Below are 27943 nucleotides of genomic sequence, written 5' to 3'. Positions count from 1 at the left end.
TTTCGTGGTCGCCATGGAGTTAAACCAAACATCGGCTACGTGCGTTCGGTAGTTCGCACACAATCAGTTACTGCTTCTTCTGTGAAAAGAGTGTGTGTGCATTCACATGTTTTGAGAGCTGACATGTCTTACTATTAAAACAGCATATACAACAAATGCAATCTATTTTTAGCATGTCCAACCTCATCTTCTGCTGCAACGTGTGTATCAAATACTGACTGGTTATGTATGCAGAAGAGCACAGGTCAGTAAAAAAGAAGCAACACTCGAGGTTAAAAACACATTAGATGTTGGCCGATGTTTCTCTAAGAATATGGAGAGGGGACTGAATCCGACAGGAGGATAAACAATGAAAGCTGGGAAGGATAGGTAAGGTCTTTACAAGGGTTATCCATAGAGAGCTAATTTGGCCCTTTTTGTGGTCAGTTTTGCAACAGGCTGCAAAAGTCTGTGTACATCTGTCGTCACATTTTCAGGTGAAAAAAGTCAAAAGGGGGAAAATACATATAAAAACACTTTTTGGTAAGAAGTGAATACATGGCAAGCTGGAAACAACTAAAATCCATCTGGTATAAACATAGCTGCTGGTTTTGTTTCCTTCGAGCATATCCCTGAAAAAAAGTATTAGTAAACACGCATATATAAACGGCGTAAAAAGAGTTTATCTGTGAAATTGCTTAATGCAAATGTGACAAAAGGAGATGTTTGCTGGTCAAACAGTATATTTTTTGCTTTTCTTCCAGTTTGTTTTTTTTTTGCATTGATTGGTTTGTGTGCCCCAGTTGTGTCCATGGGTCTATTCCAGGGTGAAGGGGTTCCATAAAGGTTCGGTTCGGTGGCATTTGCAGTTGGAGCAAAGGGCTGCCCCAGTCTGAGGTTCAGTGGACGGTTAAAGAGGAGCACCATCCAGGAACAGAGTACGGCAACTTTATCCAGAGTTCCAATGGACCTTCATAATGTAGAAATTAATGTTTGTCCTTTTTAAAAAAAGATGCGCAATGGCTGTTTACTTCCTGTCTGGAAAAAAATGTTTCTCTGCCAAATGTTAAAAAAACAAATAGAAAAAACACATTAAAAAGTGATATTTGGCCATTCCATAGTGAGTTCATCCTCATGGCCAGTGTCCGTATGCCTCAGAAGCCCCTTGGGTACCACTCTGGAAATCATGGTGACAACCCCCAACTTGCCTTTTAACTCCAGAGGGTCGCCCCAGACCCCACCTCATCCAGTCTTAGTCCACAAACCTCTGGCAGGCCTTCTTCCAGCGGCAGGCTGTGCACCACATGTCCCGGTTGTCCATGCCGTACACCTTGCGGCACTTTTTCCCTTCGCCACGAGACTTCCTGCGAAGCAGAGGACGATGGTGTGAGGGGGTGGTCAGGCTGCCAGTTTATTTACACTGAAGGCTAACTTCAGTTGCACTTCAAGTCAAAATCTAGTGGAAAGAATCAGCAGGGTGCTGATTCTGCAGACATGTGTAAACACTGGCAGTAAACACTTGAACTAATGGGGAAGAAAGTGGAGAGTGAGTACATTTCTGTTCAAGTTGTGTTTGTATACCCGACATAAAATGCTAAAAATGCACTGTGTAAAGGATTCACTTAAAAACAAAGTTACTGTGCAAGAACCACCTTGGAGTGAAACTGGTTTCAGTTGGATCCATGCGCATGAAAATTTTGCACCTTGTCCATCTAATCCACAATTTCTTTTGTGAACAATATCAAGACCCAGTTCAATATCATGAATAAATGATAACATGATAAAGCTCTGGTAATACTTGAAGAAAAACTCAGTATTCTTGGAAAGTATGCAAGCCAAATAGTGCGACGAAAAACACGAAACGCGCAATTCTGGATTAATGCACGCACACACACACAATCGTCTGAACCGCTTGTCCCATAAAGCTTACAAAATAGAGCAAAACGGTTAGTGCTATAAAAATGTCTGCAAAAACAATCATTCAACTTCAGTATCTCTTGTGGTCAAAAGTCAAGGGGTGAAAGAAGTGGTACCTAAGAGAGGTGGTGGCCCTGGGTGGGGATGAGAGCACAGCAATGGTCTGAGCTCGCTGCTCCACGAAGCCCTGGTTCCGGCTATGGGTAGGAGAGGCCTACAGGGGGACACAGTGACATGTGCTGCTGTCATCTGGTGAAACACAGACCATCTTCTACACACCACAGACATAGACAGACCATCTTCTACCCTGCATACTCAAGAACTGTGTTTATAAATAGCTGTGGTACATTTTGCACACTCACAGAGGTACCAGTGAAAGTGACTGGTGGTGACTGCCAGGAGATACTGAAGCTGTTGCTGCCATTGGGGGTGAAGCTGTTGGAACTGGGGATGGTTACGGGAGTGGTGGCCTGTGAAGGGTAACAAGAACAGGACTGTTACACCCAAAGAGGATATTAAAAAAATAAACACTTATTTGGTTTCTAGTTTTTTCTGCCATGCTACTCAGTCACAAGGCAGAAGAGCAAAGCAGCAGGCAGTACCTGGTAGGCATGGTCAGCATGTACGAGGTAGAGTGTGCTGGGGGCAGAGCGGCTCAAAGGTGTGCCGTTGCTCTCGCTCTTGGTCCTGCTGCTCTCAGGAGGTGCCAGGGGAGGCGGTGGGGCCAGGACGGAGGGGGACACAGGGGACAGGCTGCTCAGGCCCTCTGCCACAGAGTCTGTGTTGAGCTTGATCTCTGTGTAGTAGAAGTCCTCTTCGCCATCACTGCACTCAGAGTCGCAGTTACGCCTGCAATAGTCCCAGTGTGAGGCAGGTGAAGGGAGCAGGCAGAGCAGAGGGGAAGTACAAGAATGAGATGAGGACAGTGGACAGGGTTATTTCTGGAGTGTAAGACCTGTGAACATTCAGGGCATCGCACACAACCAAAGAACTGACTGACTTAGACTGACCCCTGATCCCTTCACTATAGCTGGTTAGCAATTAGGGACGTGGAGGTGTAGATGTGCAGTCAGTGTCTCCATGCTCCATGGCAGCGTGGTGTGTTTACGGTGTGCACGTGATCCCTTACCCTAGGTGCGTGGTGCGAATGTGCCTCTGGATCCCAGCCGCAGTGCTCAGCACCTTCCCACAGTTCTTCCACAGACACTTGAACATCACCTTCATAGAGTTCTGCCATACCCAGGGGGCAAACAGAGACGATCACAATCCGTCACAAGCAGCATGCTGCGTGCCAGTAGGTGACACATAGGAACATTAATGGCTCCTCCTGCTCTAATTGGCTTGTTCAGATACAATAACCGCACATTGCAGATGTCGGACCTTTTTTGCACAGTTAATCAGGAGCTAATTAATCCCCCAACTGTATCCGCGTAATGGGAAGAGGGGATACTACTGTCCAAAAGTCTGAGTGCACGTGTGCCCTTGGGGTGTGTGCCAGCCACTCTCTTGTAGCTTACTCATTATTTCATTAATTTCACTCCCACGAGGAACCCATTACGGTGCCACATCACACAAAGCAGCCCTCCTTCCCTGGTTAGACACATTCTCTCCCTGGATGATAAAAACACAATCTTTCTCTGAGCTACACAGCAGGAAGGAGAACACAGCAAATGTGAAGTATACGGATGAGCAGAATACCTTGTAAAACCACAGTGAGACAGGTCATTCTGAATGAAGACTGTGTAGTATAGATCTATTCTGGCCTCATATCTGGGGTTTAGTCCTGATGATGGATTACCAAAGAGCGACAAATCCATAGTAACACTATACAGTGGACCGTTTTGGGCGGCAAGGATTTTTAATCTTAAATGAAGAAGGTCTGACAGTACAGTCAGCACACCGACATACCCAGACACCCTGCTGAACTTGGCACCAAATTATGCTGCGCTTATAACAGCTGTACTGCTTGTGTGCCGAATTAACGGTGAGTTCATATCAACATGTAGGTGAAAACAAGTGTATCTTCTTTGGAGTGACAGCATCAGGGAGGAAACTGATAAATACTTTTTTCTGATAAAATTCTGAAAAACAGACAGTCATGAAAGCATACAGTACTTCTTCACACAGGCGTACAAACTGGGAGATAACTGGGGTGAAGCAAAGGGGACGGGGAAAAAAAGCCCAAGTCAGTCTAGATATGCTTGGGAAAGAAGATTGCATATGTTCAGTCTGACAAACATAACATCTCTGTGGGCTTTCCAATTATTATACTCCTTCAAACAAAAGATACATAAAATTGAGGGATTCTGCAGGTGCGCTGCTTTAAAGCGTTTCTCAGCAGTTTTGTAACCTGGTTCTGAACCCAAAATCCTGACGCCACACGTCTCGGCGCTCTAAGTCTGGCTCACCTTGCGCTTGCGGGGGATGGGTTCGTCAAACAGCAGGCTGCTACTGTCGGCTTCATCGATGCCATCATCTGCAGGCCCCCCGACACTGGGCATGCGGAAAGGCTTGAAACAGTCAGCAGACAGGGGCGGGGAGGGCGTTGAGGGGTTGGACTGGTCGCTCGGGGCACTCCAGCTCCAGTAGCCGCTGCTGCTGTGGCTGGATGGGGTGAAGCCACCCTCCTTCCAGGAGCCATTGGAGCACTCTGACAGAAAACAAACAAAGTTGGGAACCGCTCCACAAAAACTGCAGCAGAAGCAATAAAGAAAAAATAGAATCCACTGCAAATTTTAAAACGATTCATTTTGAGATAGCTCTAAGAGAGCTGCATGGACTAAGCGGTTAGTAAAGAGTACAACACAGACTGATCCATTGTTACCACCCTAGACAAATGGTAAATGCCAGGGTACTGGTCCACACCAGACTGACCCTGGCGAACCTAAGGTCTTGTGTTTGCTCACCGCTGGTTCTGACGGGGGGACTCCGCACCAGGGGGCTTGTAGAGAGGCTGGTGAGCACCATGGCAGCAGTCACCTTGTCCATGTCCGCCTCCTCCTCAGATTTCCTGCAAGCAATAAGCGGTTAACAAAAGCGAGTGAGCAAATAGGACAGGGAGTCAGCCGTTCTGCTGGATGTCCGGGACCAATTTAGCAAACTAGCAACTGCAATCATTTGCTGCATTACAGCAAACATCAGCTGTAATGTGTGGAAGTAATCACAAAGATTATGGAAACCAACAAATAAGGAACACTGAAACACTAATACATGGATTCTCGCGTTACCAATTTTCAAACATGCCAGCTTCCCTCCATTTATGTATTTATTATTAATCATATGTATCTAGTTGTCTATTTTCAAAATGTCTGTTGAAAAGAGAACGCCACTGTTTCCAGATCCATACATTACTTGGCAGTAAAACCCAGAAAGAGGGTAGCAGTGTGGGACTGGATTAATTCAACTGGCCTCCAAAATACTTACATTTTGTGTCTGGTGTTCTCAAACGTCAGCGGTGAATCAAAAGATGAAGAGTATTATGCATGTTTATGGGATAAACTTTCAGTGATTTTAATTTATTTTTAATGTAGTTAAAATCTTAGTCATACAGTAAAAAAGGCTTAGAGTATTTGTTATTCAGTACGGATACATCCAAGACTTTTACAGAATGTACGCAGCAAATAAAATTATAGGTTTATCCGACGTTTCTACAGAACATAGCCTGTGAATAACTCGAGGAACAACTGCAATATTAAGCTTCTATTTGTTGCGGCAGAGTTGTTGACCTTACAAGCAAATCAAACTACAAACAGACTTTCAGTTCCAACAATGTTTGTAAGTTGAGGATCCAGTGTACACATCACACAGAGAATATAAAAACTATCCCAAAGAACTTAAGACAAATAGCATATAAAAGGCTTCACAACACTTACATTCTTCCAACAAGAACCCGAGCGCTATTAAACATCAGAGAATTTCACTTGTTGAGGACAAGAAAACCACAAGAAGGATCACCTATATATATATTAAAAAAAACCTCACTTTCACCACAGAAATGGAGAAAGTGCTTGAATTTGCAGTACATATATATTAGTTTATCACTTGCAATCGATTTTTATTCTCTTAACTGGTAAAATCTGAAACAGAGATGCTTAAATGGAAGAAAACAGCCTGACAGGCAATTATGTTGATGTACGTTACAGAGATATCTCAAAGCATCGGACTCAAACTCAGAAAGTAAGGTCACTGGCCACTGTGAATGCATCACCTATAGAGCACACCTTATTACCCAGCTGTATAAATGGTTAAATAATTGTAACATTAACACTGTAAGTCGCTTTGGAGAAAAGCATCAGCTAAATGAATAAATGTAAAACACAGCACTTTCAGTGAAGTGCATCGTTCATATAGCGATGAACAGCACAGAACAATGCGAACATGCAACATAACAATCGTACATCTCAAGACATAGCATGGACAACAGAAAGTAACAATGTACAGCATGGTCAAAATACCACATCTCAGCGCACAGAATGGTTAGGCACCTTTGACACACAGCTTAACATGAAATATAAAACAAAGTCAATAAAATGCGTGACCAAATGCGTAACGCAGCGATGTTCTGGGTCTCTAAATACATAGCACAAGCGACATGACCAGCATTCTTAAATCCACGTTTATAACGTGATCGATTTCTACATCTAAAACTTCTCAATTAACTGTTTTGCAAAATACAGAGTAATACAGTAATTAAAAGATAAAGGGACCCATATTTCACTGAATGATGTGTGACGTGGGACAGCCAAGGGGGCGTTTAACAGATTGGCAAGTGGAGTTTGACAGATGTGATCCCCAAGCATGTGCCTGCCCACCTAGATGATTAATCCTCTACTGGCCACCATCCTCTTGTCAACCATGAAACATGTGACTCTGGGTTGGGCTTCTCAGTACAGAAAGACCTCAGCTTTTGAATTTGATTGCACTGACCAAAGAACAATAATTATGTAAGAAAGTGAGTGTATTTCAGACACTGTTATAATGGTTTGGTCTTTACTTTGATGAACTGTAGGTTCATCAGACACAAAGTAAAATGAGTTTCCCATAATGCTGTGCAACCAGAAGGAATTCAGTGTTTTGTCAACTGACAGCTAGCATGTGCTTTTTCAACTAAGAGAATGGACTTAGACAACTAGAGCCTGATGAGGCCCTAATCCACTAACATGTTTTCACTACTTTCTTTAACTTCAGCACTTGATATAATAAGGGCACCATAAACGGCTTGCGTCTTCCGTTGTCTGCCAGGGCGATGAGCCCAGAATCTGGTGAGATGAAACTGGAGCCAGGTGTATAGATGTCCTGTAATCTGCACCGTTGCAATCCCCCCTCGTTAACAGGGGGGCTAAATGCTGGCCCCAGGCAGGGGCAAATGGGCGCAGTGGCGGTATGCCAAAGGGAGGCACTCCAAGGACATCTGTTGCATTTTGGGAGGACAGGTGTGCCCCTTCTGAAGCTGTCTGGACCTTAGAGACAAATGCCCCTCTGGCAGCTGCTGAAACACAATACGCCTCCATGGCAGAGTGACACTTGTAGACATCTGCAGCATCTTCACTGCCATTCAAGGCCCTCATCTTCACCATTCCACCAGCATCTCTCCTCCCTCATCGATATGCATGGCATTTCAACTCTCATTTAGCAACCCGGTCTTCACTGTTCCGCTAAAATCTCTCCATCGTCACTGACATGTGCAGCATTTTCATCCTCATTTAACAGCCTTGTCTTCACTATCCCAACACTATCTCCCCACCCTTAAAATAGTTCATGGACCGACTATAATCCTGTTACTTTTCAACAAAATTTCTTCTCTGCTCACGGAGTAACGTGCCTCACCCTGTTTGTACTACTGAGGTTACCACGGCTTGTGATTAGTCACTCTGCAATCCACCATAAATCAGAAATTACAGGTTTTCAGCAATAAACCTCAAGCGAACAAACCAGGATGCCTTTGCACAAGAAAGCACATCATTCCTGCATCTACAGGGGCTACTGCCTTTCATGAAAAATAGTATTAATGTCACAAAGTCAATAAGCTAGTGGCCCATAACACCATTTTCTGTTTTCTGAAGTCTTTGCTGATTAGAATTGCAAACATTATGACTTCGGGTTCCACCGGAGAGGAAGTGTGAAAAGTAAGGGGTTAGACTGATGATCCTGCCTCATCAGAGCCGGCTCCTGAGGAGCTTACAAGTCACAGTAACAGTTGCAGTAGTGCAAAAAAAAGGGGGGGGGGGGGGGGGGGGGGGGAATTTCAGACTTGCAAATATTTATGTTGCAGAAAAAAAGAGGAGTGAGTTCAGCCCATGAGAACGTAGTAGCTTCGAGGTCTGGCTGCGTTCAATGCAACATGAGAACAGGGAGTTAAGTCAGGGAGTTAATCTCTTTGCCAACGGAGGAGAAATCCATAGCCCGTTGCAACATCAACAACGAAAAACTGTTGAATGCAACCACCTGGCCTATGTTCTCGACCGCACACAGAGATGACTACAAGGGATGAAAAGGGACGGTATTAAAACCCAACCCGTGAAGTTTATTTCGGTGCTGTTCATCATCTAGGAAAGCCTCCCATGCCTGTTGTGGGATGCGGAGGAAGGCGTGCTCTGCTTCTTACGGGGAGGATTCCATCGCAGGGAGGGCGGTATGCACTCAGCTCTGGGAGGAACCCCTTTGATGTCAACTTCAGCCAGGCGGACCATCATTCACTGCCCTCGCTGGGCCCCGGCATTCATTTCCTCCCGAACAATGGGCGATAAATCAGACGTCTATGGGCCGCCACAGAGCCTCCTCTAATGCCTTCATTCCACACGGAACCACATGCGGAAAAATCTACATATCGCACTGGGCAAACGCTACCTACATAATAGACATTAACCAGGGCCTGCATACTTATTTCTCTGCTCCCACAAGCTTGATACCCAGCATAGAACAAAGATTTTGTTAAGATCAAATAATCCATCCAAGCAGTGCTTTAAAATGTGGGCGGCATGGTGGCACAGCGAGTAGCGCTGCTGTCTCACAGCGCCTGGGTGTTGCAAGAGGACATGGGTTCGATCCCCACTCGGTCTGTGTGGAGTTTGCATGTTCTCCCTGTGTCCCTCAGGTGCTCTGGTTTCCTCCCACAGTCCAAAGATATGCTGTTCAGGTTCCCCCATAGTGTGTGAATGACAGAGAGAGTGTGTTCCACTGATGTATGGATGAGGGACCCAGTGTAAGTCGTGTATCTAGCGGTGTAAGTCACCGTGGTGGATAAGGTGTGCGGGCTGATAACACTACATAGAGTTCATTGAAAGTCCCTTTGGAGAAAAGCATCTGTTAAGTAAATAAATGTAAAAAAACAGTCACTAGTACAGTACATATGTACTCCCAGTGCCTCTGGCTTGAACTGAATGTGCACAAACACATGCACTCGCTTTTTGCTCCTTGCATAGCATGATCTTTCTCGACTACATCCCACCACAGGCTAGAATGAGCAGCTCCCTGGCACATGTCATCATGTTGCTGCCCCACAGGTTCTGCTCGGGGTGGCCATGCAACGTGTGTGTCTGTGTGTCAGGGGGTTTACTATCATTCGGCGAAGAGGGACACATGGTGGTCCGGCACTGGCAGCTCCCCAGCACAGACCCCACAGCCAGCATTCCTTCAGTGACGGAAAACATAGGACCCCCGAGTCTGGCTAGACACCAGCAGCCCCGCTGCAGTCTAACAGTGCCACCGCTTCCACGCTCCATGGCCTTATTTGCTTTCTAATCTGCCTGTAGACCAAATACAGCCCAGAGCTGAGCTCTGACTGTCTGCTGGGCCTGTCTATTTATAGAGCGCAGAGCGTCATGTCTGCATCCCTACACTGCGCTTGCTCCCTCTCCCCTGCTTGAAAGGGAAGCTGCTGCTCCGATATGCTCATCTGGGTTTTTAATAAGACCCACTTCCGTTTACTGCCATACTGTACACAAGAATGTTTTTGCTTTTTCAACAAGGCAGCACCCAGAATTTATAGTACAACCAACTTGTCCTCAAATTTTCCCCATGTTAATCCATGTGCAGCATTAGGGTTTCTTTGCTCTCTAACCCCGAGCACAGGAACAAAGGTAGATAGGTGTTTGCCTCCCGATGCTCTCCGCAACTGAAATAAAAGCAATGTAGTTTAATGCCAATGCCACGCCTCCCTCTTTCTCCCTGCTGACCATCACAAGGCAGCAGACTGAGAACCTGGATCAGGAATGGACACCTGAGGAGCTGTGGTAATTTCACAAAGCCCTGGCAGCAGTCCACAGCATGTGGCCCACTGTGGCTCCTTTGAAGAACTCCATCACGGCTCTTCTACAAACGAAGGACTGCAGAAGTCAACGTACGTTTCTGCCGCAAGCTGTTTATTTGAAACAATGGGAAGAAGTTGATCAACCCATTGCGAGTTACCATAGCTGCTGGTGTAATACCATCGCAGCCCTGTCCTGTGGTGTACCTTCTATAGAACAAGGCTACCGGGATCACATGTTTGGCATATGCAATTTGACCTCAGGCTTGCCTGCATTCAGTATGTTTTTGTTAATGAGAGCAGCTGCTGTGCAATCAGTGTTGTTGGCGGGGAATGGAAGATCCAGCATACTGCATGTCTTCGCTTGAACTGCGTTTCAGTGTGTGCATGTGTTTGTGAGTGTGTGATCACAAGTGCTTGGGCATCTGAAGAAATATCCTCGCTAGGCCAACAATATCTGACAGGCTCCTGGACTCAATCTTTATTCTCGTCCTCCCGCAGGCTCGTCCCACGGTCACAAATCTCATCTCCTTCCTGCCCGTTCCTGTCGCAAGCCCACAACCACCTCGTTGTCACTATCTTCCATGCACACATACAGCTTCCATCGTTTCTGTTCACAGGTGACCCCTGAGTGCGACCCCATCAGCGAAGAGTAGAACGATGCTTTCCCAATTACAGCTCGGGAGAGAGCCAGCGGGCCCATAAAAAAAGGCAGGATCCCTCGCTTCCCCACAGGGCCGTGCCTGTGATTGAGCTGCCCGTGTAAATCATCCAGCGCAGTCTCCACGTTGCCTACGGCTAAAGGGCTAGGCTTCTGTCATTAAAGTATACTCACTTTCAGGCAATAGATATTGTCTATATAGCCTTTTCACAGAGCCCTACAGTGGGGGGTGGATGTTTAATGTCTGGACATTCACGTGGGGCGCCATTAGCCGGCCTTTGGAGTGCAGTAAAGAGAGTAGGAGGTGTGGCAGAAGCACAAAGAAGAAACTACTGGGGTTATGGCATCTCTCAACTCGAACCAATCTGCTCCTTCCTGCCAAAGGACATGATTTCCAATTATTCATCACCAGGATCAGCAAAGAAGCATTTATGTCACTGCCAGCCACCTTATAGACGCGTCACTGGAAACAATGGACCACAGCGCTCCTCAGCACTTCCAACACATGCTGCTTCAAGTGGTTTATTTTACATGTATATTTAGTAATTTAGCTGATGCTTTTCTCCAAAGCAGCGCACGGTGTTAAGCGGCTTAAAATTATTTCATTATTACTGGAGCAATTGTGAGTATGTATCGATCAAGGGAATTACAGCAGGAGGCAGGATTTGAATATGGACTCTTAGCAGCTCTAACCTTTCTTCTGCTCCCCTATTTTCACCTTTTGCAGGTCTGGCTTCTTAGACAACAAGTCAAAAAACACCACTCCTCAGGATTAGGTGAAATGATTTCAACTGGACCATTCCTCAAGTCTCTACTCCTTGTGAGTGATGCCTAATGAGAAGTGTGTCTGGAAGACCCTAAGAAACTACTTTTTCCACATTTAAAACAATTCTACAAAAATACAATCCTACAACAACAGTGCAACTTCAAAGTTGAAATTCTGACATTGAGGAAGTGCAACAACCGCTCTTGGGTTTCTGTTACGATTCTGCAGCTTTGCTATTGTCTAGGATGACGCTACTTCTGATTTGGCATTAACACCAGCATTTGATTTGTAGTACCTGAAAATCACAGCAGTGGGACAAAAAAGGCTAGACACTTTACAGAAAAATTCCTCAGAGCAATTGAGTCATGGTATGCATGTCAAATAAATGTGCTCTAAAATCAGTTACAGCCAGGAGCAGAGTAAAATCAAACACGGGCGTGTGCACTACTGACCACTGGTTGGGATTCAGTGACTGCTTTGTCACATTAACATGTGTGTGAGGTGAGGACACACTGTACTTTGCCCAGCACAGCAGCTGAACAACAGCTCACTTATGGAGCAAGGAGCGGAAAACATGTGAACCAGGAGACAAAGAGAGAGAGGGGGAATTACGGTGCCTGTCCACAGAGTGCTGGGAGGAGGGGGAGTGAGTGAGTGAGAGTGTGTGTGTGCGCGCTCATTGTTCACACCACCCGTTGAAGGTGCCATACCATGTTTATGGACATCAAGTAGTAGCCACTCCCATTGGGGTTTATGGGGTGGGGCCCTGCCAACAACACAGGATGGCAATGTTGTTAATGATCGATGCGGCAAAATGACAGCAATGCCTCTGTGTGTGTTGCTGCATGTCTGTGCACAGCTCTACATGTGTATTTATCTCGTTCATCAGTGTAAATACAGTGGTTAACACATTGGCGCAATTATTGTTGTATGTGTGTGAAAAATGAACTGCGTGCTATGTGCGCGTGTCCGCTTCAGAGCGGCGAGGTCATTGTTCCCTTCGTCGATGAGCGCAACGCAGTCACAGCTGCTGGAGAAACAGAAAGAATAGGCAGAACAGAAGGAGGAGAGAAAAACAGAGGTGGGGGGGTAGAAACAGAGAGAGAGACAGAGAAAGAGAGCTGCAGATACCCGCTACAAGGGAACAGTGTGACGTAATGCTCAAGCCATCTCTCCTTCCTCTGCATTTCCTCTGGTTAGACCAGTCCACTCAACAGGCCTGCCTCCTGACTGAAACAAGCCTGCTTTCCGGGAGGGGGGGTTCTTGGGTGGAGCCTGAAGGCAGTGGAACTGTTTGTGGTTCTGCAGTTAAATAGAGGAAGTCCAGAGAATAACACTGTGCACAGAGGCAGCATGTGGGACCACATGACAAAAAGCCGCTGTCAAAGGACATCTCAACAGAGACATGGCCTGGACTGCAGGTGTTAAAATGTGGGGAAGACTCCTTCGCGCCCCCTACAGGAAGCAAGTGGTAACATACGAGTCACCCCCCCCCCCAAAATGTCATGGCTAAGAGAGTGTGCGAAATCACCTGATAAACCTCTACACAGCATCAAAGTGACGCAAATAAATCAGAGAGTGGATTCCAGCTCAGTTTCTCAAGTGACCTTGAAAAAGCTGTACTTTTTTTTTTCTTAAATCGTTAGGAAGTAACCTTCACCAGCGAGCCCTCACTGTGGAACTGTCAAACACACGGACAGGGGGCACCTGAAGGACCACCTGACTTCTCCAGAAACTGTCCTGTGATGTAAGCATGTACAGGAAGGGGTGGACAGTCAGGTCACAGCTAGACACTAAACTTGGGTGTAGTCGTAACTGCTGGGTCACATATTCATAAAACAGTCATGCCAACTTTTTCTCCTTTACCTGCCTTAGAAGATTTGTTTCTTCTAATTTGTTGCCTTTACACATTTCCCCACACTTGTTTTTAACTGTTACGCGGTTATAACATGCATCTTGTTGCATCTCTCTGCTTCTCATTATTCTTTGTTAAAGTGTTGGGAAGCACACTTTACTGTACACTAATAAATTTAACGGCACCGACTGTGCTAGTAACAGTGACAGAAGCAGGTCAATACTGGATTAAGGGCACCAATAGCAGCGCAGAGATGAGAAATCAACGTGTTGGCCAGGTAACCGCTGCATACCAACCACAATCTCATAAGCAATTTCCCTTAAATCCCAGTGGGGTGTGCGGCCAAAATATTGCTGTACAAGAGTGATGGACTCAAACAAAGGCAATGTTGTTGCCATTATTTGCCTGCACTGCCTGTATTTATGATGCAAGACCCTCGTTGGTTCATCAAAGGCAGACGCTAATGGTTTAACAGCGGTCGACACAGCAGCCTGAACCACTGATCCTAATCTCAAAGTGCTCCATCAATGCAGTACCTACCAAGGTGGGGTGATTTCCAGTACCGTGTAAAACAAAGGCAGATGAAGGAATTAAAGCTATAACGTATGAAGAAACAATTCTGTGTTTCTCACAGGCAGAGAGCAGTATAAAAATCTTTATTACATTACTAAAATGCATTCATTTAGTTTCAAATACATAGTCTTGTTCCAAAGACGTCGTTCTAAGAATTGTTCTGGTGCGCACCATTTCACTGGGATAATTCAGAAAGCTCTTTCCAAATTGTTAGAGATTTCATAATGGTCTGGTGTTCCGAGATGTTCCACAGGCTGCACAAGATACCGGAAGAGCGGAGTCCTTTGTTTGTTTTGGTTTTTCCATTATGCACATGCTGAAGAGGGTGACATGATCCACGATGCGTAGAAGACATTTCCACTGAAACATTCTGATTTCAGACATTGCTCTATTTTCAAATAACAACACCCTGTTCGTTTCCTTAAATGCTAAATCGATGTATGGATGAGTGACCCAGTGTAAGTAGTGTATCCAGCAGTATAAGTCACCGCGGTGAATAAGGTGTGTGGGCTGATAACACTACATAGAGTTCATTGGAAGTTGCTTTGGAGAAAAGCATTCGCTAAATAAATGTAAATCAAGTAATGTAGTATTTTCCATGGGTTATGTAAAATAATAGTTTATATACCACTACAGCAGGGATCTCTGCTTGACTGCTTTTCCACACTTAGGATATTAAACAATACCGATACCTTCAGTGAATAGCGCAACATATGAACCTGTCCTCGTCCTGGTTCTCCCCATATCCGCGACTCTTTTCGGAGGCGCATGGACGAGGGTTATGCCCTTGTTTCTTTCATTCCACAGAAAGCATAAATCAAACCGGGTGCCTTTCGTAAAATACTGTCGCCTGGAATCGCCCGGCGGTTTAGTTAGATGTATGTCAGTACTCACAGCTGCAAGAAAAGGTCAAAGACACTTATCCTAATTACAAGATCGCCACTTCCTGTACATTTTGAAACTCTTTAGGCACTATAGGACCCACGGAACTGGCAAAGTATATCCAATACCTTGCCGAAGGGCTGTTCCCCATCCCAGCCTTCTAATAAGGGCTCCTTGTAGTAATGGGTCTGCTATCTGCCCTGTAGGGCTCCTCGCTCGCTCCTGGATAAACGGAGACAAAATTGATGGGAGAGGCCCAAATTAAATCTGAACCATTATCATACACTCGTGCAGGGGGCTTAATTAGTCCGCCTCTGTTTTAATTAATAAGGGCTCTCAGCTTTGACATGAGTCAATAATTTATATCACCAACTACAGTGTGAAAATTTATGGGTATAATTAGAAACGATGAAAAGGTGATGAGGTTTGTTTTAATTTGATGCTTTGGGGAGATGACACAATGCCTCTCTGCCACAGTGGCATTGCTCGAAGTTGAACTTTGAGCGCACACCGGAAAACAGATGGATTAAAGACTAAATGCAAACTGATTGGGAACTAACCCTATTAACATAGTCTCCACGAGGCACCTACTTCTGCTCCTGAAATGTAACTAACACCACTGTGGATCTCTCAGTGCCGGCGCCTGAACAGCTCAACATATTAAACCAGTAGTTCCCCGTTCCCGTCTTTTCATCTAGCCACCTATTGCCAAAACTATAAAAAGCGTGCAACTTGCATGCATGTCTTGACCCATGCTTGCAATACACACAATTTGTAAAGGGGAGCCACCTTGTACCTAGCAGGGAATTGTGCACAAACAGGCACAACCCCACATGTTGCCCAAGAACATAATTAACATCCTGGACGATCGCGCAATGAGCAGCAGGGCTGCGGAGGCTGGAGCGCTGAGACAAACGACCACTCATCGACACCCCTGCCAAGGTACCTGCTAATGACACCGCGAGCTGCATACTTCACGACCGAGCAGCCTATCCATTCACGCCGTAATCAGCAACATGCTTGTCATCTCACACCTTAACTTCTCAATAGCAACGAAACTACAGGATAACTGACTTGACAGTTATGCTTATTCAGTCAATACCTACACACTGACTTCTGGAGTTTCAAAATGGTTATCATATGTACATTAATATGTCAGTACTTATGCTAAGTCATGGTTTAATTCATACAGTTATAGCTTACTCTATCTGGCTTCTGTGAACTATTAATGGATAAAATTTATGAGGATAGAGGCCTTGGCTTCTTTGTATGATATATCATCTTGACATGTTTATAGTTCTCATTAGCACAGGATCCAAAATTACTTTCTGGTACATTGCATGCAAGTAAATACCTTTGAGTGTCACTTTACCGATGGCTGCCTCTCCCCTCTCTCTCTCACACACACACACACACACACACACACACACACACACACACACACACACACACACACACACACACACAGAGAGAGAGAGAGAAGTCATTGCTTTAAGCTTAAAACAATCAACTGTTTGTAAACTGTTCAAAAAACTTCTCATATGTTTAATGCAAAAGTTACACTAAACAGACATTTGGTAGACTTTTTTTTCCCCATTTTAAGCCAGATGTACCAAAATATCAACAAATGGTCCAAAACTGAATGTGGAACTTGGCAACCGCTTCTCATTTTGACACTGGGAACTGGCTAGTTACTGAGGAAACTGTGAAATACAAGAAAAGGAGGAAACCATGAAATTGAAGAAATGGAATCAGCACAAGAAATGGTTGGATGAGCAATTTCATATTTCATTTGTCAACATTAAGGACTGGTGGAGGCAAATATTATTAAATACACTACAGTCAAAACTGATAAGGTGAAAACCACTTGCACTGTCTACCGTCCCCTACTGGTCTGGAGTGTAGAGGGTATATGTTCCACAGCTACCATCAGTCAACCTGCTTAAAAGAATATTCAAAGCTAACTTTAACAAGGCTTTTTGGAACTGGAAAACAACCTGCGTGCTGACCGTCTGAGGTTTTTGCAGCCCTCTGATGAAATTTAGCCTACACCTCAAAACACACAAGTCTGCCCATCTTCTTGGAGAAGACTGCCTACTGTCACGTCCAACCGGAGACCCGAGCACAAAACAGACAAGCCAATGGACTTTCATGCCGAAAGAGTCACAGAGTTAGCTAGAAGGTGTCCAGTACACAGGATAGCTTTTTAAATGGTAATCAAACCGTCCTGGGCAGGCAAGTCACCACCCTCTCTGTAACAAATTGTTTTCTTTGGCAAAAGTTGAGGAGTCATATTACTAAGAGAGGTCAGCAGCAATCTGCGATTCAGGAGCATTCTTGGTTTCAGAAAGCCCAACACCAGGGGGAATGGAAAGCAGCGTCGCGCTTTCGAAAATCAAAACAGGCAGTACCAGGGAACACAGAAAAACAAATAGTACAAGAGCAGCTCCCCTCCTGTAGGTAGCATGAGCACACCAAACAGCCACACGGCCGTCGTAACTGCTGGGTCACATATTCATAAACCAGTCATGCCATCGTATAGTGATAGCAGCACATCAGTGCATCTAGTTTAGTTAAGAGACTGAACGGAGTTCCTAAGCCCGTCACTTGTGGACAAAACACGTTAAATTATGATGGTGGTGGCACATACAACGGGAAGAGCAGATTTTCCTGCCAATGGAGACCCATTCTTTTGTCTCACTGCTCCATGGCAAGCAGTCTGATCTGCGGCTCTTCAGACATCAGCTTCATCTCTGCTCCCTGCAATTACCCTCCACGAGGCCGTTCGTCACATTCTGATGGCTCCATTTCCAGATGTCAGCGCAAGCTCTTATTACGGCTGGTCATTTTCTACACCAGAACAAATAATAATCCTGACAACAGCAGCACGTTTCGGCAGTTGATTCAAGAGCGAGGAGTCAAACGCTGCTCCTCGATCGACGTTTCAGGACAGCGGGGAATTCTATCTACGGCATCAAACACATAACAGGAGTAAAGATTCCATTATTGGTGCCAGTAGAACATCTTAAGAGGCAGCACATGGCAGTAATTAAATAAGTGTCTCTCAAGGCAATACAGTTGGGTGAAAAACGGGTCAACTACCCCGCACCTCACCTCAACCAAGACGGATTTCATTTCAGGTCAAACCAATGACCAGCATGTGGTTAAGCTCAGCATTTAGTTCTGCAAATGGGGCCTTCAAAGTGGGATGCTGGTGTGTGAAGCTTCTACACTGGCAGATCACCATGGGGCCAGGACACAACCATCCGACTGGCACCGGCGATCACGCAAGCCTTTTTTAATCACCTTCTGAGAAGAATGCCTGAAACCACTTCACAGGGGTTTCAACCACTTTTTTCCTGTCTCATTAAGACTCCCAGTTGCTGCACACTGACCTTCTTCTGGGCAGAAAAGATTTTTCTTTCACACACACAAAAAAAAAAAAAACCCACATAAAAGCTAACAGCACTGCTCTGCTCTGCTCTTGCGTATCGATCTCCTGTTGGCGCTTAGCACCTGGATACATACACCAGTAATGCAAACGAAGACCCCCTACCTGGCATGCGGCACGTCGATGCTAGATGAGACCACCTTGCGCTTCTGCTCCAGCAAGCAGACAGAGCGGCCGTGCTCCTTCTCCATATCAGAGGTGCGACCCGTACGTCTGCAGTCCAGCCCTCGAGGGTCCTCTACCACCTCAGGTGCGGACGGGCTCGTTTCACCCTGCTGGGGTTCTGCAGGTAGGGGCAACCCAGTGACATCCCTTCCACTGAGGGAGTTCTGCTGCAACAAAGCAAAAAAAAAAAAAAAAAATCATAAAAAGCTGGGGAAACGTTATCCAGCGCACACATCTACACGTCAAGAGAACTTAAACTGGTACATATAAACTTTCCCAAGATTTTTTTTTTTTTTTTTTTAAAAGGGAAATTTGACATTACATAGAGGACCAACTGTCTTAAATGTCCAAGGTCCTATACACACACCACCATCTGACTTCAACAGATACTTCAGGCACCTGCTCTGCTCTTACACAAACTGTTAAAAGATGAGCTGCACTCTTCCTTGCCTGAACAAGTGAAATTATAGTCATGTTGCTTCACTAAGTTAATGGATAATTAATCTCAGAAAGCCATGTAATAGTGCGGACAAAATATCACTACGCATTGTGTTTATTTTAATAAACAACCAAATGAACAGTATTCTGGAGGGTTTTGTCTCAGTTGTCCATGATGTAATTCCAAAACATTTTAAAAATCTTTCAAAGAGAGAGCACTGCCCAGTGGCAATTCTGATACCATGACAGGGTTGATCAGTAGTAACTGCAGAAGTTTTAATTACAGACGATGACAATTCCATACGCAAGGAACACGAGTAAAAATTTAACCTACGAAGCTGCTTGCGTTCTTTCTTGTAGCTGTGAAGTCTATGCACAGTCATGCCCTTTCACCTAATATCCGTAACATTTACCATATAAATAATCATTCTGGATTCACCTCAGATGGACACAATTTCCTCTCTGTGGTCAATTAAGACAGCATAACACCAAACATGTTATCAGTTAGGTTAGTACATGAGACATTACATAGTACTGCAATGGTGTAAAGGTTGTCGAAAATATTTTAAATCCCATCAGCAGAGACGGTTTCCAACACGGAACACATCTCGCAGCTAGATTTTGCTTACATTAATGTTAAAGCCCCCAGCACCAGAGATGTTTTAGAGTGTTTTTTTTTTTTTTAAAAATACATAAGAAAAAAAAAAAAAAAAAAAAAACATTAAGCTGGACTTAAGAAACATTCTGCTACGCTTCCGATTTAGACAAATTATATGCAATCTGTTTTATGCATTTCTTTTTTTACTTCACACAATGCTGAAAAATTGATACAGTTCATAATTCTGCTGATAAGGTATGTGAACTTCAGTGACCCATGTTAGGGCAATATAATTAATACACTTGGTTTCATAAATAAACCATGTACCTCATCTTTGGGAAGAGGGGGGAAAAAAAACACATTCCAGGGACTTTTGGTAAAAGCTGTTATTATACTGCAAGTTCCCTTTCCAACAGACCATGAACCTTCTGGACAGCCAAACAAGACCAACTCTTCCGGCTGGCTTCTACAGCAGCTTGGCAGAAAGGTTAGAGTAAACATCTCAAACTTTCGGCAACAAAAACATTAATTCTTTCACCACACGCAGGCAGTCTGGTCAGTAACGACCACTACATCCCCCCCGTTCTTGTTTGTGTCCTGGAGTGGAAACACCAGCTGCATGGTCCTCACTCCCAGCGCACAGCACCAGTTCTGCAGTGCTCCGGACACCAAGCCCATGATTCTCCTCATGCTGCCATCTCCTGGGATACCCAAGCACCCTGGTAACAGAGGCTCTGGACATGTAGAGCCCTGCCACCTGCACCGTGCTGCCAAAAATGCCAACTTGCCCTGGGGGGGAGTTTGACAGTTACGCCTCTGCCTGCACTACCTGCATTTTGATACGTAATTAACACGGCTGCTCATCAATCTTTCCGTTAATTAAACTGCGAAGATCTGATTACGGGCTGTGCTTTGTCTATCTCTTCCCCTAAAAGAACATGCTGTGTGTGGATCTGTTAGCTGAAAATAACAAAATGCCATTTCTGCTCTGCAGCAACTGGATGAACAGTCAACGTGAGCTTCCCCAGAGCTTTTGAGGGAGAAAATTTTGATGGGAGCAGATTGCTTTTGGTTACAATTAAAAGGAAATTAATCTCTGGACAACGTATTCAAGGGAAGGGCATATGTTAAGGTTCGTCGACATCCACCAAGGCTAATTACCATACGGTGTATCTGCTTGAATCGTCTGTCCATTTTGCAGCCATCTCTCTTTTTCCCCCCATGAGAAACACCTGTATTCTCTTCAGTGTGGTCTACACTGGCGAGAAGAGTAGAGGATTACACACGAGCTGCCTAAAAGACCCTCCTGCCACCCTTAATGGTGTCATTCCCTAAAAGGTGAGCGTTACAATCGAGAGAGAAACTTGGATTACATAGGTGGTGGCCAGCCCAGCACCACCCTAGACAAAGACTCACTTCGGTAAAGTGATCAGAACCGCAATTCTGTCTGACCGTAGCCGTCCTGCACTGTTCAGCGAAGGGGGGGCCTGGATTCTTGCTCGACGCTCTCCGGGCCGAGGCAAGAAAAAAAAAAAAAAAGTGGCAAAGCCAGAGTCTGAATGGGACTCTCCTGCCGTTCCGGGAGGTCTGCCAGGGCCGCACATTCCCAAAACGTGTCCCAAAGGTTGTTTTGTTGCTGAAGCCGAGCAGCTGCTTCTGGGTAGTTTGCCCCAGGCACTTTAAAAACATTTCACTGGATCTCTGGGGGCTTTTGGGGCAATCTGGGAGGGACTGCAAAGTCACAGGGTTGGAACCCCCCCCCCTCTCCCAAACACACACAGACACACTTGACCTTGTTGTTTTCTGACTTCTTTTGTTTCAACTCTTTAGCATCTTCTGTGCACCACCTTTCTGTTTACACAGCGAATGTCTGAACACATTTCACTGTCCGTGCTGTTTTTTTTTTGTTTACTTCAAAATAGTCCACATGAATCAAACGTGATCCCCCCCCCAATCTTATTATTATGTGTTTATCTTGGGAGGAAACAAGGCAAATTATAAGAAGGAAAACAGGGATATTCCTAGGAGCAGACTACATCATGCCACTGAAGTGTTAGCATATGATATGGCGCAGGAGAGGAAGCGGGGCGAAACCATAAGGGAGTGTAAACATGGCACAGTGTGTGTGAGACGCGTGGAGTCGGTGACACGGAGTGTGTGACACTGTGGTAAAGAACACCACACAAAAGGCAGTACAGCCACTGAGTGCTCAGGAAAGCTGTGCAGGCCAGCAATGAATGAAGGAGGGATCCATACAAAGAAAACGTGCAACCCAAAATCATCATCATCATCATCATGTCAACACTACACACCTAACTGTTGCTACTTCCACCTCTGATTGTTGTCAGTTACTGCATAACAGCATAATTCTCATGTCCAGTACAATTACACCTCGAGTAAACATTGCCTACTCTAAACAAGAGACGTCAACACGTTTTCTGCGTCGTTCGAACTGCATGTGGATGTGAGTGTGTTAACATTTATCACGAAGACCCCAGGGCCATGCGTTACCACACAGCTGTTGTTATTTGCCGCGAACAATGGACACGATGAGGCGGCTCGAGGCATGAACGGCGCACGCGAACCGAGCGCGAGCGGCGGTTTACCGCATCGGCACCGCAGCGGCGCGAGGACAAACACTTGTCTGCGAAGCGCGGGAAAAGGGGTGTGCATAGAAGGCGCGTGTGCAGGACGGCGCGCTGAGTGTTTGTTTGCCTCCGCTGCGCACACGCCTCCTCACCGGGTCACCCCCCGCACGGAACGGCGCAGCACGCGGCGAGGAACGTGCCTGAACGTTTACTCTCGTGGTGGAAGTGGCGCTGACGCGCGAGGATGCGCCGGCCGGGGGGCTGCGCGCGGCGGCAACAATCGACAACAACATCCGCAGCGAAACGCGAGTCGCACTCAAACGGCACGGACTGAGCGGGCGGCTCACGCACCTTGAGCCCGGTCTTGACAGATCCGGGTCCTTTGGCCGGCATCTGCGCGGGGCCCACGGCGACCTCGTCTTCGTTGTACTCCCGCAGGCTGCCGTCTTGCATGAGCACCGTGTACACGTTCCGGCGCGCTCCGCCCGACGCCTCCTTGCTCTCCTGCTTGACAGCCTGCACCACCCCGGACAGCACGACCCCGTCAGCCGTAGGGCTGCGCGCGAACACGCGACTCCCGAGCACTGAGCGCTTCGCGAGACGCCTCGAGTGCATGGTGGCGCGCGCGTCGCCGGAGCGTGACAGCCAGCTATCTAAACAACTAACTAACCAGCATACATTGATTGAGGCGACAGGAGATGTTTTAAAACGCTGCTGACGGTTTCATCCAATTCAATGTCCGAGTCTCTGGCTGAAATCACAGCAGATGGTAATATAAATGTGTATAATTCTAAAAACATGAAAGGTAAGGTGCCTCAGACAAACATGTCATAATATCTTAAGTTAATCATGTTTTATCTATCCAGACGTATCCAGTCGGAACCCACGTTCCCACACTTGTAAATCGATAGAAAAATCAATCGTCCGTCCCGCACTCCAGAAGCCACTCGTCGTCGAACCGCTCTTCGCAGCCCGACGGCTCCTCGTGCCACCGGTTACGGGTCTGTCTTCACGCGACCTGTTTGTTTTCCCGTCCGCTCCGCTCGTTCCGACGGTCTGACACAAAACGTGGCACGGAATTCCTCGCAAGTCGGAACCGTGCGACTTTTTCAGCGCCGGCTCTCCTCTCCCTCAAAAGAGCCTTCTTCCAGACTCGCTATAGACCGTGCGTGTTGGCGACGAAAAATAGACGCAAAATAGCAGAACCTTATTCGTCGCGGCTTCACTTCAGGTCCTGCACCACCCCTTACGTCCGTGTCGGCCGAAGCGTTTCGACGAGCTCGCGCCGCTCTGCCGGCAGAAAAGCTGCCCATCAGCACGTGCCGTCTCGAGGCCAAACGAGCGTTCCGATTGGGCGGCGCTGCACACGCCTCCAACGTCCCGCTCCCGCTTCTCTGCGGAGGGAGATCGGTCTTCCTCGGCGGTACGAGGTGGGAGGACCGCTCCATTCAAAACAATGACGCAATGGCAGAGGTGGGAGGGGGCGGGCAGTGAGAGCAGCGCCACGGCACGGTGGCAGGGCCAGCAGCCGGGAGCAAGTTAGCCACCTGGGAGAAGCTGCTGCTCTTTAAAAACTTTACACACGCACTCTGTTTCTATAGGCTCTTTTACACATCAGCTTTGCCCAAGAACATTCTGCTCAAGGGTGACGGTGGCAGAATAGTACTATGAGCACTTGTGTTTCAATGTGAAGGTCGCAAGTTCAATGCCCCTCCTGCTTGTAGCACCCTTGATGAAGCTACTTACCCTAAATCGATATAATGAGAATAAGCTGCTGTTTTAATGAGTTGTAAAGCTGACCGAATATTGTAGGTCACCTTCCACAATGGTGTCAGCTAAATAATGGCTCATTAGAAGCTCAATCAGTCCTCAAGTTCAATCCACTCAGGTGATCTTTGATGTATTGCAGTTCGTAAATAATATTGTTCCATGAAATCATGTGAGCACCTCGGATGTGTACTGCTGTACTGTCAGGCGGTCAAGTTGAGAGAAAGGCATTAGTCTTGGTTTGCTCTTCTGCAGACCTTTTCTGTATTAATGGGTAATAAACAGGGATTTAAAAATCTGAAGATATTTTGACAGCAATAAAACACACATTGGCTGAAACCCCTTGTTCTAAGCGGGGTTGTGACGAACCGGAGCCTAACCCGGCAATACAGAGCACAAGACTGGAGAGGGAGGGGATACACCCAGGATGGGATACCAGTCCATCGCAAGGCACCCCAAGCAGGACTCGAACCCCAGACCCGCCAGAGAGTGGGACCTGGCCAAACACACTGTGCCACCGTGCCCCCAACAGCAATAACCTCTCACCTTAATAAAACAGTCTATTTGGTGTTCAGTTTCACTATTAACTGTACTGAGGCTGACATCATATTCATATCAAAAATCATTTACATGTGACATTGTTTTTGGCAAGCAAGCCTTTTCCATGCAGAATCAATAAATTACAGCTTAATAATGCTATTTTAATGTAGAAATGTGTAAAAGTCTGAACAGTATTACAAGATTAATATTAAAGTAGCTGGGTGGTAATCATGAAACAAAACAAGGTAAACACTGGAATTTTAAAAAAAATCTTTCCCATTGAAAGTCATCTTTTATTTACGTGCATTTTCTGGATTCCAATTAATGTTAAGCATATCGACCATATCCAAGTTAATGTCAACAATCAGCCTAAAACAGACAATAAAGAAATAAATACCAGTTTGAGAAGCCGCTTTTTTAAGTGCTTTTTATTAAATCAGGCAGCTTATTGAACACACCGGAACATCTTAATAGACAAGAAGACATAGTTCATACTATCTCCTCACTTTCAATATGAATTCCTCTGTAAAGACAGGCAGGGCACAGAGCGGCTTGGAGTACCCAAGAACACACTTTTGGCACTTATACTCTGTACTGACATCACGAAAGCCAATTCCACAGATTGCAATAATTTCCTAAATTAATTTATAATAAAGGGGTAATGTACAACTATTAAAACAACAAGATATAAAATGTAAGACCAAATGTGCAAGATTCTTGTTTTTCATGAAAACGTCGCACTGTAGTCAAGTTTAATTTTATATGTATTCAGTCTGACATCTTAAAAAACAATTTAATAGCAAAAATGCAGATATAAATTGTTGTCAGTACTATTAATCCATTTGTAAAGTTTGTGAAGTACAGATATATTGAATACAATCCTGTGAAATACTGTGCTCTAATATATAATTTAAGTTGTATTGTTTCAAAGCAACAGTCATTTATCCTCGTTAAATACCTTTAACAAGTTGTCTTTTCAATACCCATTTATAGTTTTAAGCACGTATTCAAGATAGCTTGAAGCGAAGCATAGAAAGCATAACAACAATTCAACAACATCAAAACTCCTAAATAGAAGTACCTGGATATTAACAATGCTGTTCATTATTATTACCAGTACCAATGCAATGTACCGTGATTAGATAAAATACACCTAAACAGGCATTATAACAGATTGCCAGATAGAATAATAGTTTTGTCTTATAACAGAAAAGTACACTCCCATGTACCATGATGGAACTAGCACTAGATCTTTGAGCAGGAACACTCACAAGACTAAAAATAAGAGCCAGATAAGCAAAACAATGAACATCTTCCTTTGGCGCAGTTACAGAAAACAAGATTAAGTATTTCCCTTGGTAACATGACACTGGAAACAGCATACTATGTGCTCATTTATGTCAATGAAAGTTAACAAAGGCATGTTTCAAATGTGCTATTATATTTGTCACATTTAAGCCAGTGAGGCAAGAAAGCCATTTGTTACAATAAACCAGAATATGATAAATACAATGAGTTCTCTTTGGCAGGGCAATGCCATCTGATGTGATGTGTATGTGGTTTCCCTCTGTCATAAAACCAATTATCCTTTTCAATGAGGGTAATCTACACGATGGGTAATTTGGCAGGATTTTTGTCATAGTACCACACTGTATTCTCTTTGTGCTTCGGAACCCTTCACATGACCCTTGTACGCGTGTACAGTACCTACGGTGAGCAAACAAAAGCCAGCGGACACCTGACGGATAAATAACTTTGTGTTGTCACAAATAAAACAAGGTTAATGTTATGAACTGTAGTTTCTAAATTTCAAAAGATTTTCCTAATTCCAGCATCACAAGGTGTGGTCGCATCGTTCCTTCGTTGTGAGGGCTTGAATAAGCCCATCTGAACCACACAGTCACGTGAGGGTATTGCGTACCATAATATGTTGAGTGTTACTTGTCACTGAAGTTGATATACAGCATAAGGAGTCCAAGAACAGCACAACTCCATCATCGATACATTCTTCAGCAGTCCCACTTGGTTTCAGCTGTGACTTCAGTATATGTATTTCACAGCAAACACTGAGACAAATCATTATCAAAGTAAATTGTCGTGCCCCATATAGCGAGGGGTCCGGGCTGAAATTTCCGTTGTGCAACACCAGCCGTCTGTATTGAGGAGACCCTGGGAACATAAACTGGCCTGTGTTTCTGTGCAAGATGGTTGGGGTTTTCTCCACAATGATGCATTCAGACACCCAGATAGCTAAAAGGCTGCAGGCAGAATGGGGCATATGATGCTCTTCCACAGTCATGTTATACTGCCTGACAAAGCTTGCAGGCTATAGACTGAAGAGAAGTTGGCGGCTCACCATACGTGTGCCCGGGTGTATAGCTGAGTGTGTTGTGCTACAAGGGGGGAGACATATAAACTGGGTGATCGGGTAGCTGACTACAGTAAATTTAGGAGAGAAAGGAGTAAAATCCAAACACATACAGAAATACAAAAATATTTTTAAAAGCCTTGATTGTAAATAAACATGGTCTGATTAAATTCCTTTTTCTTTCGATAAATCAAATCTATTAATGTAGAAAGTGCACACATCCAGAAGAGATGCAGGCATTAGGCAACACATCACATTTAAAGTGGAAAAGAATATCTGTGCACCAAAAGGTGTGAGGGCACACATTATTCTTCCACCAGATAAAATGTTCTCCTATAGCTGCACAAGTACTTACTGTGTCTCCAAAATATACATGCGTTCTTAGTGTAGCAAGGATTTTTCTTAACCATCTCTGTCCTAGGAGCTGGTAATAGATCTTTAGATCGGTCTTTTTTCACTGTGACTCTCGCCTATCGTTGTATCCTGTGCTGTTCTGCACGATTGTCAGCATGGTCACACTCATGGCCCCCCTATGCGCAGACAACTGCTAAAATGCTGTGCCGATGCAGACATCTTATGGCAGTGATGTGCACATTAGACGGGTCTGCTAAGGACCTCCATGACCGAAAGGAGAAGTACCTCAAGTTAGCAACATCACAGAAGGCAGGACACTTCCCCCATATGCTTACAATCATAAAATACAATGGGAAATGGTAATATTTTGTATGCATGGATAAAAGTCAGGTGGGTTGGAGTAACAGCGAAGGCCCGCCGGCTGGCTGGGGTGCGGGTACTAGGGCAGTCAGAGTCGGGAGATCTCCCTGTTGAGCTCCAGGTCTCCCACGCTCTCATAATCAGGCTCCCTCTGGGCCAAGGCCTCCTTCCCAGTTCCAGCATCCTTGTCTCCCGATGCCGCAATCTTAATAGTCTCGTAGCCGGGATCTGCAGGCTCGGGACTGTCCTCCTGATGCTCAGGGAGACCACCTGGCTCGGGATGCCAGTTAATGTCCTTCACCGTGGCATACAGGTCTCCGGAGCCCGACTCAGACAGACTCTGTGAAATTTCACTCTTTATTTCGCCAATGCTGCTGTAGTCGTTCTCCTTCTGGACCACGGAGGGCTTCGCAATGGAGGAGTACAAGGCAGACAG

At 45.4% G+C, this 27943-nt stretch overlaps 2 protein-coding genes across 7 annotated transcripts in view; both read right to left on the bottom strand.

The window, feature by feature from the left end:
• Positions 1 to 109: 109 nt before the first annotated feature.
• On the bottom strand, positions 110 to 23434 carry znf704 (zinc finger protein 704). Of its 2 annotated transcripts, none has more exons than XM_018727102.2 (9): positions 22470 to 23434; positions 18435 to 18661; positions 4803 to 4906; positions 4305 to 4546; positions 3026 to 3126; positions 2499 to 2745; positions 2259 to 2366; positions 2013 to 2110; positions 110 to 1343 (listed from the first exon to the last, which is right to left on the bottom strand). In XM_018727102.2, the coding sequence occupies exons 1-9, from the start codon at positions 22731 to 22733 to the stop codon at positions 1232 to 1234; spliced, it is 1503 nt and encodes a 500-aa protein (XP_018582618.2). In that variant the 5' UTR covers positions 22734 to 23434; the 3' UTR covers positions 110 to 1231. The 2 variants fall into 2 exon arrangements, with proteins under 2 accessions (XP_018582618.2, XP_029103912.1); XM_029248079.1 differs by having other exon boundaries at positions 18435 to 18658.
• Positions 23435 to 25154: 1720 nt separating this feature from the next.
• Positions 25155 to 27943, bottom strand: part of pag1 (phosphoprotein membrane anchor with glycosphingolipid microdomains 1) — a 37241-nt gene continuing 34452 nt past the window's right edge. For all 5 annotated transcript variants that reach the window (XM_018727226.1, XM_029248332.1, XM_018727227.1 and 2 more), the window contains one exon: positions 25155 to 27943. In XM_018727226.1, coding sequence (XP_018582742.1) covers positions 27596 to 27943 — 348 coding nt within the window. In that variant the 3' untranslated portion in view covers positions 25155 to 27595.

Source organism: Scleropages formosus, chromosome 23 (genome assembly GCF_900964775.1).
Source record: "Scleropages formosus chromosome 23, fSclFor1.1, whole genome shotgun sequence".
NCBI classification, from domain to species: Eukaryota; Metazoa; Chordata; class Actinopteri; order Osteoglossiformes; family Osteoglossidae; genus Scleropages; species Scleropages formosus.
This window is presented reverse-complemented; position numbering and strand designations above follow the sequence as displayed.